The 14292-nt window shown below is 45.7% G+C and overlaps 1 protein-coding gene across 1 annotated transcript in view; it reads right to left on the bottom strand.

Annotated features, from left to right (window-relative positions):
- Window positions 1-14292, bottom strand: part of GALNT17 (polypeptide N-acetylgalactosaminyltransferase 17) — a 395934-nt gene that overhangs the window by 86470 nt on the left and 295172 nt on the right. The window contains exon 6 of the mRNA XM_084880693.1: window positions 4578-4695. Within this exon, the coding sequence (XP_084736819.1) occupies window positions 4578-4695 (118 nt within the window). The remainder of the gene's footprint in view (window positions 1-4577; window positions 4696-14292) is intronic.

Raw genomic sequence — 14292 nt, 5'->3', positions numbered from 1 at the left:
CTTTTCCTTAGGGAGGCTCATTCCAACACTCTAGACTAGATAATTTCCCCTTGATATGTTCTCCCATATCATCCCCCATCCTATCTTTTCATGCTCATCACATTGATACTTGTCTGTTAAATGAATGGATTTTTTGCCTGACCATGGTATCTGCAGTGAAGGTGCCTGCTGGAGTAGAGAAGGCACTCAACACGTCTTCCTCATATTCAAAAGCATTCGACTGACCTGTTGGCCACATATAATATATGCATCCAGATTAAAGTCCAGTCTGTGAAACCCAAAAGCCTATTCTATCCCCAGACAAGACTAGGAACTTCGCTCTGAATTTTAACACAGATAGACTCTAACCCTGCACTATGAAGACATTCACATAGCCAGGTATGACCAATGCCAGCAGCAAAGGGAGAACCAAAGCCACAAGCAATCTAGAGGTTAGAAAAAGTAAACAAAATTCCAAAACATACCCTCAAGACCTGAGATTTGGGGTATATATGGCCCAGTCTGAGTCCCCTCCAGGAGTGACAGTTTTCCAATCACAACATTCACCAGATGTAGTAGATTTGAGCCCAAGAAAAAAGGGGTCCCTGATGCACATTGTTAATAGTGTGGAAGACAAAGGTCATAGGAGGCTTCTGGGCACTGGAAGGGCTGATGTCAGGGGCTTCAGAGAGGGAAGGGAATCTATCCTGATTCAAATGGATACTGGAGGGTGAGTCTCAGACCCACAGACAGAGGAGAGGCTGGGGATCAAAGCACCTGTTTCATGTTTCTGCGTGAGCTACAACATCTATATTCACTCGTCCTCAGACATCAGCACTCCTGGTTCTTGGACTTTCAGACTCAGACTGGGACTGTATATATTCCCCGATTTCCAGGCCTTCAGATTCAGACTGAATTACACCACTAGCTTCTCAGAAACAAGAGACAAGGTGAGCAAGAGATGGGACAGAAGAGATCAGTGTGAGTTCATTTGGGGGTCTGGGGTTTTCTGAATGATCCCTCTCAAGGCGGCAATTCTCCAAATCTACTGATGAAGCTATCCTGATCGGCATAGGGACTCTGAGCACCCCAGCCTTAGATCTTCAATGAGTTGAGCCCAAGTGGACTGGGCCAGGTAAGGTGGCAAGGATGCCCATCTTGGACCCACCTGAGTCATTAGAATGGCATCCAGCTCTTCAGGAAAAAATGGTGTGGCCCAAGGCATCCAATTATGCAACTAGCAGTTGTGGCACCCAGGTCTAAACTCCGCTTTTAAAATATATATATTATTATTGATTTCAGATAGGAAAGAAGAGGGAGAGAGAGAGATAGAAACATCAATGATGAGAGAGAATCATTGATTGGCTGCCTCCTGCATGCCCCACACTGGGGATCGAGCCTGCAACCCAGGTCTGTGCCCTGACCAGGTATTGAACTGTGACCTCCTGGTTTATAGGTTGACGCTCAACCACTGAGTCACACCGGTTGGGCAAAATCTTCTTTTTAAGAATATTATTGTTACTCTGTACAAATTAAAATATCAATATATACACCCCTTTCCCTTAATTCACCAGGATACGAGTCTGAATGCATTGACTGGGACTCTTGTGGAGCACAGGCAGAAACTGCACCCAGGAGAAGGCCCTCGGGCTGGGAAGGGCCAGGCAAGGTTATCACACCTGTGCACTCCACACCCACATGCTTACTCATCTCCTTCATCTCTATTGTGGGTCCTTGGCCTCATAAATAATTTTAACAGCCATGTACACACACATGAATCCTGTCTTTTACTCAGTCCTCGAGGGTTCTGTTCAAGCTAAGACATTTTCTGATAGTTGTAGGGTCTGACAGCACCTTTCTATTGTCTTCCATTCGGAACAGCTGTGTGACAGGATTCAGCAGTCTTGCCTGTCACTCTTTTATATGAGGTTTCATAATAAGTAGTGCCTCTTATTTCTCCAAGAAGACTGATATACCAGGGTAGTCTGAAGCCACCTGATTTTATTCCACTTAAAAGTGATCTATCTGCTCTTCTCTCCTTGGGAGATTTTTTTTTCCTTCCCATTTAGATATGTTACAATAATATGCCTCGTTAAAAGTTTCTGATGAATGTTACTCAGAACAAGATGAAACCTTTCCATTTCTAACCTCATTTATTTTCTCGGTCCTGGAAGCTTTTCCTCCCCTTCACTGTAGTGTATCGATTGTTTTGGTCGCAGGCAAGCTGCCTTTCATCCCAGCGACAGCCAGAAGTCAGCCTTGAGCCTCAGCGAGACTGTCTATTTTTCCTATTCTTGTGACACTCTACTTTCTGAGGAATTAAAAAGTAATGAAAAATGTCAGAGAATAGTTAGAAAGACTGCAGATGGACCTATTTCTTGGTGGGGGAAAAAAAGAATCCCAACGAAAGTATGCTCATATTGAAAACGTCCCACTTAACATAAGCATAGGATTCTGTATCGTTTCTCCTAGCTAATTTATATAAATGTATGTGTGTTCACTGTATTCAAATTAATATGTGTGTAGAAGATGACAAAAAGCTTGAAGTTTTTTCAAGCTGTGGGATGGCTTTCTTAAAAAATGTATTGTTCCCTCTAAGCCGTATAAAATAGCACAGAATGAAAAGAGAAATACTATGATTGGTAAACAAAGCAGCTTACATAGATCTCCAGGTAAAAGGGAGCCCTCTCCAGGAACCTACGGTCACTTGGTCCAGACACCTACATACTAAGCTCAGGAGGAAGTAGGTATGGTTACCTAAGGGGTTGGGGGGGTAGGGGGGGGTTGTGCTGTGTGAGCTGGGAGTGAGGAGAAGGGACTCACTGTGGGCCCACAATGGCCATGAGGACACCTGGAGGAGGGCCTTGAAACATATGAACTCTCACATGAGCTCCTTTCATCTGCTAGGAAGCTAAGGTCAAGGTGTAGACCCAGCAGCACTTAAGCTTGGCCATGTGACAGAATCCCTGGAAGGCTTGTTAAAACACAAGTTTCTGGACCCCACCCCAGAGTGTTTGATGTAGGGGATCTGAGGTGGGGCCTGAGAATCTGCATTTGTAACAAGTTTCCAGGTGAAGTCGATGCTACTGGTCAGGGACCACACCTTGAGAACCACAGGATAGTGAAGACGGTGGCTCTGAAGACCCTGAACCCAGGTCTTGACCTTTATGGCATCAACAGCACTCAACTCTACTTTAAGAATGGGCAGAAAACAGGCTTCTATGGAGTCAGCAAAAGGAGGGATGAGAAGGTGGGAGCAGGGCCAAGTTCAACATGCTAGGTCCAGATCTGTGTCTGCAATTAAATTCAAAACAGATGAAAGACAGTGTATTAGCTATGATAACATATTGATGGATTTTTTTAAATTGCCAGATTTTACAAAGAAATCTCATGCAAATTCCACTGAGGAAAGAACCCTGCCTGGAATTGAAAGCACAGGACAAAAAGAGAATGATTTTAGGATCCAGAGAGGGTCGCCAACATTTCCTTCACTCATGTAGCCTGACCATTCATTACATCCTATGGGCACACAGCCTTTCATTCCACAAAGCGGACTCAAGGATTGATGAGGGGCTGATGGGGTGTCTTAAAGGTACTGAGCAGCTAGGGCTAACCCAATGAAATCACAAACAGAGCAGGCTTTGATTAGGAACAGGGATTCCGCACTGGGTACCTGCCTGGTAGAACAAAATCGAGAATACAACAGGAAGGCGCAAGAAATGCAATAAACTTAACTCCTTACAATTGTGTCCTGGGCCATTTCCAACAAGCCTACTTTCCAGGGGCCTAGGTATGCAAACACTCAGGACAGGGGGCAACAGACACAAAGACCTCGGCAGGAAGGGCGTCCTCTCAGGACTCATTCTTTGCAATGTGGAGAGAGATTGGCACTAGGCAGGAGCAGCAAGTCTACTGTTAAGAGGTTGACAGCGCTTAAAGGTGTACCTTACCAGTTGGGGAGCAGTCATTTATCTTAACTCTAAAAAGAGGAGGTTGGAATATATCTATGTGTCCCATTTTATTTTTTTGCAGTGGAATTCTCTTTTCAAACAAAATCTTAAGCAAATCCCAGTATCTAACATGTCTAACAGTGGAAGTGATCTGGCCTAGGGGCCCAGCAAGAGGCTCATTCTGCATTCTTCTCACTCCCAGACCCTGCCATTCTCTTTAGAAGCATTTCTGAGACAAGGGAGGGTCCCACAGAACATGGCCCTGCTCTTCTCTGGCATCTTGTGATTCCACAATGTACATAAACCATCAAAAGTCATAGAATGGCAATACTAACTTAAGGAGCAATTTAATTTTAAGACAAATGTAAGGAGAGAATGAAACCTAAAGAGAATAGGCAATAAATTCTGTGGCTATTGTCCAGAGTGAATCACCAAGACATGGAATAAATTGTTCAACTCTTTGGAAGGGAAAGCCCAGGATTCTCTGTCTAAAGAGGAGTGACAATCTTGCTAGAACATCCTCAGGGACAGGGGTGGGATGAAGGAATCTGTCATTCACCAGCTAAGGAAGCTTTAGATATACATGAAGGTGACCAGGCAGCTCTGCTCACAAATGTGAACAAGAGCAAAGGTCACCATGTCACAAACCTTGATTCCAAGTTCGATGTTTTCTCCTCCATACACATCCATCCCAGGGTCTAGCAGACCAATTTCACCAAAGAACTTCCTGTTGACTACGAAGGAACAGCCAATCATTGCTGGTGTCCTGTGGAAGAGAGAGAGAGATGCTAACTTGATTAAAATCATCAAATACTAGTATACACACTGGAATTTTATTCAGCTACTAGAAAAAAGGAAATCCCACCATTTGCATCAATATGGATGGGCCTGGAGGTCATTATACTAAGTGAGCTAAGTCAGACAGTGAATGACAAATGTTTTCACATGTGAAATTTGAAAAAAAAAATTTAAAAAAAAGCCAAATTAGTAGAAACAGGGGGAATTGTCTTACCACAGACTGGGAAGTGGGGGAAACGGGGAAATGTTAGTCAAAGGGTCTAAACTTGCAGTGGAAGGAAGATGAGTAAGTTCTGGATATTTGATGTATGGCATAGTGATTATAGCAAACAATACCAGATTATAAATTCTAAAGTTGCTAAGAGATTAGATCTTAAATGCTCTTACCACAAAAGGAAATGATTATGTGATGTAATGGAGGTGTTAGCTAATGCAATGGTGGTAATCATATTGCAACATATACATGAACCAAATCAACATGTTGTGCACCTTAAACTTACACAGCGTTATATGCCAATTATATCTCAATTTCTTAAAAAGATGCTAAAGTCATCAGCACCAGAAGCCCATCATAGGCACCATCCTTTGGGGGTGGTTCCACTCTGGCCAATGGAATAACTTGGGGCTTCGTTCCACTCTGGCCAATGGGATAACTTCCTGAAGGCCTCAGTTCCCATACCCCCATTCTCCATATAGCTATGTTTTAGCTTCAGTCAAACTATGGGCCCCAAAGCATCTGGGGATAACCAGGAACCTTTGCAGCTTAAACAAGAACAGGTCTCACATGTCACGTGAAGTCTGCAAACATGGAGACTGGTTCTCACTGCATGTCTTGGGACAGCTGTGTGACAGGATGGGTGCATGGGAAGTCTCAGAGAAGCTCAGAGAAGAACAGATGTGTCTATCTCCTGTCCCAGGAAGAAGGGCTTTACCAGTTGGGGACATGGAGGGAAACTGGAGAAAGGAAGGTCAACAGGAGGAGGTCTAGACTCCACATTCCGATGGGAGACAGTGGATCAGGATGCTGGTCCTCACAGAGGGGAGAAGACTCAGAGGAGACACTGGTGTCTCAGTCCACAGAGAAGGGGTACTGAGCGGGAGAGATGAAAGGTACTGACAGGGTGACCATTGGAAACAAATGTTAATATTTTACTTTTGTATATATGAATCTTCTAGATTATTTCTTCTGGAGTAGGCTAAAGGCACAAGTTGAATTCAATGAAAATCGGAGACAAAAACCATCTGAGGCAACACATCATGGATGCATGTGCAGAAATTGATGGAAACACAGCATTGATCTACAATGTTCATGGCAATTTTGCATAAAGCATTGAACCCTGCATAGCTAATAACGGACAACCACTGTTACATTTTACATACTGCATTGTATTATATTATATTACCTCCTGCATTGTAGTGCAATATCAACAAATTCTTTATGTCTTTTCATCTCTGCTTCCAGACTTCCTACATACCCTTGTATAATAAATCCATTCAGCAAATATTTTCTCAGCACCTACCCTATCAAAGGCATTTTACTGGTGCTGTAGGGGGTAGAAAAATGCACAATATACTTCCTGCATTCAAGCAACTAAGAGTCATCATCATTATTTCTATATTATTATTATTATAGCAGCTCTTTATTGAGTAATTACTATGTCTCCAGCACAGTGCAAAGCGCTTTTTCACACACTGACTCAGTTAGAAACCTCCACAGCCCTGCGAAGGAGGGGCCATCTCCACCTAAAAGCCAAGCCCCACGGGGATGTAGTGGCCTGGCCCTGAGTCACAGAGTAGGGCTCAGAAACCATTCATCTTCAAAGCCCTACTGATACGTGGCACCCTCTAGCCATGTGATATGTGGCATATTCCAGCCATGGCTCCATGGAGGAGCTGGCAACCCCCAAGCTGCCAAACACCAGACGTGCCATTAAGATGCTGTTGTGGGCAAAAGAGACATCTCATAAGGAGGCCCAGTGAAACTCCCCTGGGCCATTAGGAAGGTACTCAATGACATTCTCTGGAGCTGAACTATAGACCTCAGTCTCAGATCCTCATCTGCTCCTTCTGAGCTTGACTTTGACCTCACTGTCCACGTTTCTGACTCTATGGAATTTCTCCTGCTTTCCACAAGCCAGGGCAGCAGTAGGGCATGCTGGAAATAGCAGTGTTCAGAGTTGAAAGAACCCAGTGTGAATGCTGATACTGCCACTGGAGATGGTACTGAGATAGGTTAATGGAGCACCCTGGGTCCCAGTTACTTCTGTACAGCATACTGCTGTGAAAAGATGTGAGATGAGCCCAGCGCACAAGGCACAAGCTCAGCAAATAATGCTCCTTTGCCCTCTACTGAGGCTCATCCAAGCTTTTCCAGAAACCTCCTAGCAATCATACCTGTGTACGTGGGGCACTGCCCTCTACTGGTGCAGATGTGCCACCCCAGCTACACCTGGGACAGCAACCACTCACTGTCAATCATTTCTCCAGCCCTTGACCCCTCAAAGAGAAGCCGTAGATCTGCAGCCTAGAAAAGCACTGTGTGAGCCCAATCTCCCGCTTCAATCAACCAAACCTAAACAGTCAATCAAATTATGTTTTTGCTGAAACTTGGAATTGAGGCAGTGCTGGCTGCTAGAACTAGGTGGCCTCATCCATATGCAGGGACAGGCCACCATAGGGGACAGCTCTGGTGCATGTGGATGATGGCACATAGGGAGCAAGGCAGTTACACAGTGGAGATCTGAGGCCAGAGGGTCAGGGCTGCCTGGCGACTTCAGCTGCCCATCTGCTGAGAGGTGTGGCTCCACTCTCTGCCCGGGGCATGTGAGAGTCCCCTGTCTTTGTGGTCTTTCTTGACTTAAACCCTGTTAGACAGGCTTCTGTTCTTGCCACCAAACTGTGATGATGACACATGTGTCCCCTCCTACTTATGACCCAGGGCGGGATGGGGATGGTAGCCCATGGCCAGGAGAGGCAAACTTCGGGGAAGATTCATTCTGGGAGAGCTAAATGCCAGGGTCCACCCTTGTGATGGAGAAATGCCACAGACACCCATGCTCGGAGTATGGAGGTGCAGCGTGGGAATGCAGGAGTCTGCAGAGAGGGGGGCAGGAGGCAGCCTGGTGTTAAGTCAGTTTTCTAGAGAGTAATTGCTGAGCACATCAAGACATTCTTGTAAGTCACAACAATCCCCCATAAAAGCTTGTGCCTGGTATCTGAAATTGTCTGATGTTAACACCCATGTGAAACTAAGATCCTTATCCAAGACTCTGTACTTCCTAACCTCTTAAAGGCAAGAAGGGCAGTTAAAATCACATGGCACGGTCATCCAACACTCCGAAAGGGTAGCTTTGGACACTGCCTCATGGGGAAAGCAATGTTTCTTTTTGAGATTGACCCATCTGCATCAGCTCCACCTGCACCAGCATCACTTGGATGGCCCCTTAGAAAATGCAGATTCCTGGGTGTGGCCCGGGATCAAGGAACCAGGTTAAAAAGACTAGACTCAGAAATGTGTGTTTGTAGCAGAAAAGTCATCTCGCTCCTCCCATCAATAGAGAGGTTATCCCTCTAATTTCTTAATTTGCCATTGTATTCCCAGGAGCTAGTGCCTTGCCTGACACAGAGCACTTGCTAGATCCTGTTGAAAAAATAAATTAGTGTAATGACCATGCTGCCTGTCCCTGTTGGGGAAAGGCTCTAAAAAGGCTCAGGGATAGCTGTCTGAACCGAATCAGAACCCAAGGACAGCAGGGGAGTGTGCTATAGCTAGGGCCAGAAGGGGGAGATGAAAGAAGGGCAGAGAAGAAGAGAGTAGGAATAGTGCGGTCAGGTGGAGAATGGAAGAGGGAGGAAGAGGAAGGAAAAAGAGACAAAAGTGCTGCAGGAAAACGGGGAAAGTTGGGAGAGAAGGGTCCAAAGCACAAACTTTCCCAGTCAAGGAGGGCAGTCTGGATCCCTGTCCTTCCAGAGCAGGGGTCTTCAAACTACGGCCCGCGGGCCACATGCGGCCCGCAGAGGAGTCTGATCCGGCCTGCCAGGTTTTTTGGGCAGTGAGCGCAGCCGAGGTGTTACAGTAGGAATTAGTAGTTCATATAGTCCAGCCCTCCAGCTCTCTGAGGGACCGTGATCTGGCCCCCACTTTAAAAAGTTTGAGGACCCTTGTTCCAGAGCCTTTCAGATTGCTGTGGGGAGACACCTTCCTCTGTCAATGGAAATTCTTCCTCTGCTTTATGGAAATATGAGGCTAGTGTTGGTTATGGTGGTGAGAAGAGCATTCACAGTACGTACGAGTGCCTTGGGTCCTCTATGGACTGGTTGCTGTTCTGTTCAGCATATTTGGCCAGGTTCCACCGCAGAAGCCCTGGGATTCCTCATGGCAGAACCAAGAGGTCTCCTGGGGCCTTCTCATAAAAACCAGGCCTCAGCAGATGCCCTAGCTGGCACAAGGGCCCCCAGGAGGCCATGGCAAAGCAGGCCTCTGTCTGCATCCGAGCCGGAGTCAGAACCCAAAGATGAAGGACAGGAGGCGGCTCCTAATGCAACATGGAATGAACATGTGAAATGATCCCCTAAAAGCCAAGGTTAAAAGTCTGCCACTGTGTCAAGAAAAACACACCTGACGGGGATGGTGGGAAAGAGACCGGCAGCGGCCTAGAAACCATCTTTGGAGGGAGGCAGCCTCCCCACAGAGCAAGACCCTAGTCCTACAAACAGCAGGTTCAGAGGTCTGCCTTACAGCCAGGCAGCTAATGGATAATGGGTGAAGGTGGAGACTAGATAACTAAGAGACATGTTCTCCCCCACAGGTAGGCCGATTCTGGAACTATATACTTGACTGGCTGACAGAGAGCGGCTGTCCTCTGTATGGGGAGAAACAGGTCTCCAACAGAAAGCCACCTCCTGGCCCCACTAGTTAGCCAGGCTTGACCTTATAGTCAGCCAAAAGCCAGCACGCCCACCTACCCCTCCAAGGCTCCCTCGATGCCTGCCCAGCCACAAGAGGCACAGTCAATGGCACTTCAGGGTTGATAAGATTCTGGAACATGAGCCTATGGCCTCATTCTTCACACACAATGGCAGCAATTACCACCATTCATGCAAACATTTCCAGTCAAAATCACTCAAAGATGATCATCATATTAAAGGGATCTGCCACAGTCTAATAGCTCCATTACATAGAAGAACAGAAATGAAAAGTAATCACTCTTATTGTTGCTGTTACACAGAATATATGCAACACACACAACCTTTCCTGCTGAGAGAGATGAGAAAGGACTAAAGAGAGGTAGTGGTTCCAGAAACTCTCACCAAGATCTGCAAGATTTTCTCAATGTCAATGCTCCCCCTTCTCAGAGGTGACAAAGCCCCATCTGTGTCCCAGATTCCTCTCTTCACAATCCTTCGCTGGCTCCCTGTTCTCTCCAGAATTAAGTTCAAGGACTTCCTTGGCATCCCTGTCCTCCTCATATCTTTCCAGCCACAGGCCCCAAATACTCCATGGCCTGGTCACCCAGGCTCTGTGTAGTTTCGGAAGCGGTACTTATACCTTCTTCTCCAGAAACATCATGTGACTGCCTGCATCTATCCAGATCCTGCCCACATTTCAAAACACATTTCTTTCTTTTTGAAAACCAGCATGTTACAAAAAACGAATAAATAACTCTTAAGAAAATATACCTCAACAAAAAATAAGAAAAAATGTTACATATTTTTATAAATAATAAAATATCATATGTATCCTCTGACGATAAGCACTCAGCTCTGTGATTAACATCTATCCCCTATCATAAAACTTACCTCTTCAAGTATCGGGATCCATCCATCCTTCCACCCCACTGGGACCTCTGATCCACTGGCCCTCCCACCTTACAGCAGAACCCTCCCCCGTTTCCTCTTTCCTCTCCCTATAGAGTTCAAGGACATAGTCCATTATTATAATGGTGCTCTGGCACTCTCCTTTCACTCTGTTGTTCTTAGTTGGTAAAACCGTAATGCTGATACTCCATCTGTATCGCATAGCTGGACCTGGTCAGAGAAATATGTAATCATGTGGGTTCATTTAACTTTAAATTCAGGGCCATGAGCTCCAGTGGGTCCTTAATGCTGCCCTTCAATCCTGCTACAGGCCCTGAGTTACTCCTCTCTCACTTCTAGAAAATTCTGCCCAGGCCTTCTCCACCCTCTCAAACCTCTTAACACCACCTCCTTTTTCCTCACTCTCAACTGATGACCTACTTCCCTAAGAAAAATAGAAAGAAAGAAAAAATAAAATAAAAAGAGAATATCTCACCTCCCACATCTACGAGAATCTGTCATCCACTTTCATTCCTTTTGCTATAACTGACTGTCTATGTTCTTAGCTGAAGCCATCATGTCCTCTTCTCTCTTGGGCTGGTTCATTTCATGACCTTTCTGCTCCAGCCACATACCCCAAATAACTGAAAATGGGTGTTCCAACAGTAACTTGTACATGCATGTTCATAGTACCATTATCCACAATAGCCAAAAGATTTAAACAACCCAAATGTCCATTAATAGATAAATGGATAAACAAAATATAGTACATCCTCACAAGAGAATATTACCTAGCCAAGAAAAGGAATAAATTTTTGATACATACTACAACATGGATGAATCTCAAAAACATTATTCCGAGTGACAGAAGCCAGACACAAAGAGTCACATATTATATGATTTCATTTATATAAAGTGTCCAGAATAGGCAAATCCATAGAAACAGAAAGCAGATTGATGGTAGTCAGAGGCAGGGGAGAGAGAGGTGGGAGAGGGAGTAACTGATTCATGGGTATGGGATTTCCACTTTGGGTGATGAAAATGCTCTGGGAGTGAATAGATGGTTGCACAACCCTGTGAATGTACTTAATGCTACTGAGTTGTAGGCTTAAAATTGTAAATTTCATATGTATTTTACCACAATAAAAAATACTGAGCTGGAGATAACAATCCTAAAACTCAATTTGCTTTATTTAATTATAAATATGAAGTTAAAATTTCCAATTGCCATTAGAACAGAGGGCAGGAGACCAGAGGGGTGCTTTTATCTCTGTTCTTGCCTTCCATTCATGGAGACAGCTTTTCCAGTACTCTGAAGATAAAGTCTCAAAATGTTTCAAGTTTTAGCCCAAACACCATATGTTCAATCTGAGGTGAAGAGCACATGCCCCATTGTGCTCATTCTAGGATTGGTGGGGACTATGGCGCCAAGGCTCAAGGAAAGCACACTAACCTGAAAGTCCTGCCACTTCTGGGCAGTCATCCGAACATCTGTACACAGGCCCGAGACTTCCCTGATGACTCAATGGGATTGTGGTGAGTGTCTGATGAGATCATGAATACAGGTGTACTCTGTGCATGGCAATGTGCTCAACACATGTGCATCATTATTACTGAGAATTTTAAAGAAAAGTGAGCAACAAAGGATGGCGGGTGGGCTGGGGGTAAAGGGTGAACAGGAGAGAGATACTTGTGAAGATCTTGGAAAATGGTGTCGCTCTAGGAAACAGCTCAGGTCAAGAGGGAGATGAGCACAGACAGAGTTCTAGGAGGAAAGAGAAAGTCTGGTATTACATGGCATAGAGGCAGGAATTCTGAGGTGAGTATCGGGACAGGTGTGTGACAACACCTTAGGGAACAGAGTGGGGCAGTCAGAGGAAGGCCTGTCCAGCCCACAATGACAGGGTGGGGGATGCCTGCCCTGTAGATGGCCTAGCCTGACCAAGGTCATCCCGCAGCTCCAGGCCTGAGAGCAGAGTCTGGGCCTGTGCAGGAGGAGTCCAAGAGAGCGTGTGTGAAATACCACCTCCCCAATGGCCCCAGCATCCGTTCAGTTCCGAAGAACTTCTCCTCATTCACACAGAAGGGTTCTGAGTTAGGATCAAATGTATCCCTCATCTGTGCATTTGTTCACCTGGTCAACCAGCACTGTGAGACAATGAAGGATGGCTTTGTTGGACTAAGTCTTAGGCATGTTCTACACTACTAGTGAGCAAGCAAACACTAGTTTTGTTGTTCCTTAATAAAAATGATTTCTGGGTGAAGCCAGGGTGCCCCCTGTTATACCTTGATGAGTGAGGCCATGTAGTGGTTAGAGCAGGCTTCACTGATGGAGAGGAAAGAAGGAGCTAGAAGACAGGGGACTGGGTGGCCTGCTGTCCTCAGAATGAAGCCCCCATTGGGAAGGGACACCCCTCAGGGCTCCTATTCAGTGATGGCTCCTATCAGGGTGAGTGCATGTCACTGAATAGCGGGGTGTCTCTGTCATCACTCAGAGTACTGGGGCCAGAATGTTTGCCTTTTGCTTTGCTCACCCCAGCCTTTCACCTCCTGCTGCTCTCGCAGGTCCCAGCCCCCTGTCTCTGGTGGCCACATCTCCAAATTCATGTTAGGCTGATGTTTCATGAGGCAGGGGCCCAGGCTCACCCTGTTTTCCCGTTTCATGACTCCAATGGCCTCTCTGGTTGGGACTTGGTACCTATGTCTGACCTTAAACTTAAACACCTGCTGTTTCACTGGTCCCAGCTCTGCCTCAGCTAATGTGTGGCCTGTTTGCTGAGCACTTTCTAATGCCAATGCCCCATTGGCAGAAAAACATATAAAACTCAACGCCTTCCCTGTTGTCTTGGATGACTTTCTGCAAATCCTATTCTCAGAATACAGTAGCACTGGGTATTTTGATAGGACTGTCTATTCTTCAGTAAGAGCTAGCTTGGTTAATCAAAACACACTTATTTCCATGCACTTGGTTGAAATATCGCACACACCATGAATTCTTTTTGCACCATTTCCTAATCAATAGGACAAGAGACTGATGTGGATATTGCCTTCCTCAGTCACCCTCTGGCACAGACACTGATATGCTCAAGGGACCAAAAGACAGGCCAGGGAGGGGAAGGAGAGCGGTGGGCATTGCATCACTCAGGCCAGCAACGCCCTGAACTGAGCAAATGGATGTGATAAATTATTTCTAAGCCTCCAACCAGCTCTACTTGGTAGAGATAAGCTCCACCTTCTAGCTGAGAAAACTTGAGGCTAAGGGTTAAGTGAACTGGTCAAGGGCGGGCCCATCCATGTACATGTGGAGTGAGGAGCAGCAGGTGGTGTTTGACCCCACAGCCTCCTAGGTATCCTACTGCCTCCCCAACCAAATCCCTGAAAATTGTCAGCAGTTAAGAGCTTCACACTGGGTAGAATAAGTGGTCCCGCTCTGAAGATTTCTGGAAACTTGCAGCTGCTAAACACTAAAAATACAATTTGGGGGAAGGAGTTGGCTGGCTTGCATAGAATTCTCAATTGGCACAGTACAGTAATTTAATACTCAAAGTTCCATTTGCCTCTGCTATACATATAAACACCTACAAGGGTAAGTCCCTCCGCCTTTTAAAAAATCAAATGCTGTCTCCAGCACACAAATATCTCACAAGAAAATAGGGCCCAGAGGCCTGAGCCTAGCCTGTTAGATGGAGGTAGCACTTTCCCTATTGTTTCTGAAAAGATGTCTCATGCTGAAACCAACCACTTCCTCCGGATTGGGAAGTGAGCTGTC

The sequence above is a fragment of the Pipistrellus hanaki genome, assembly GCF_964339955.1.
Source record: "Pipistrellus hanaki genome assembly, chromosome: 4".
NCBI classification, from domain to species: domain Eukaryota; kingdom Metazoa; phylum Chordata; class Mammalia; order Chiroptera; family Vespertilionidae; genus Pipistrellus; species Pipistrellus hanaki.
This window is presented reverse-complemented; position numbering and strand designations above follow the sequence as displayed.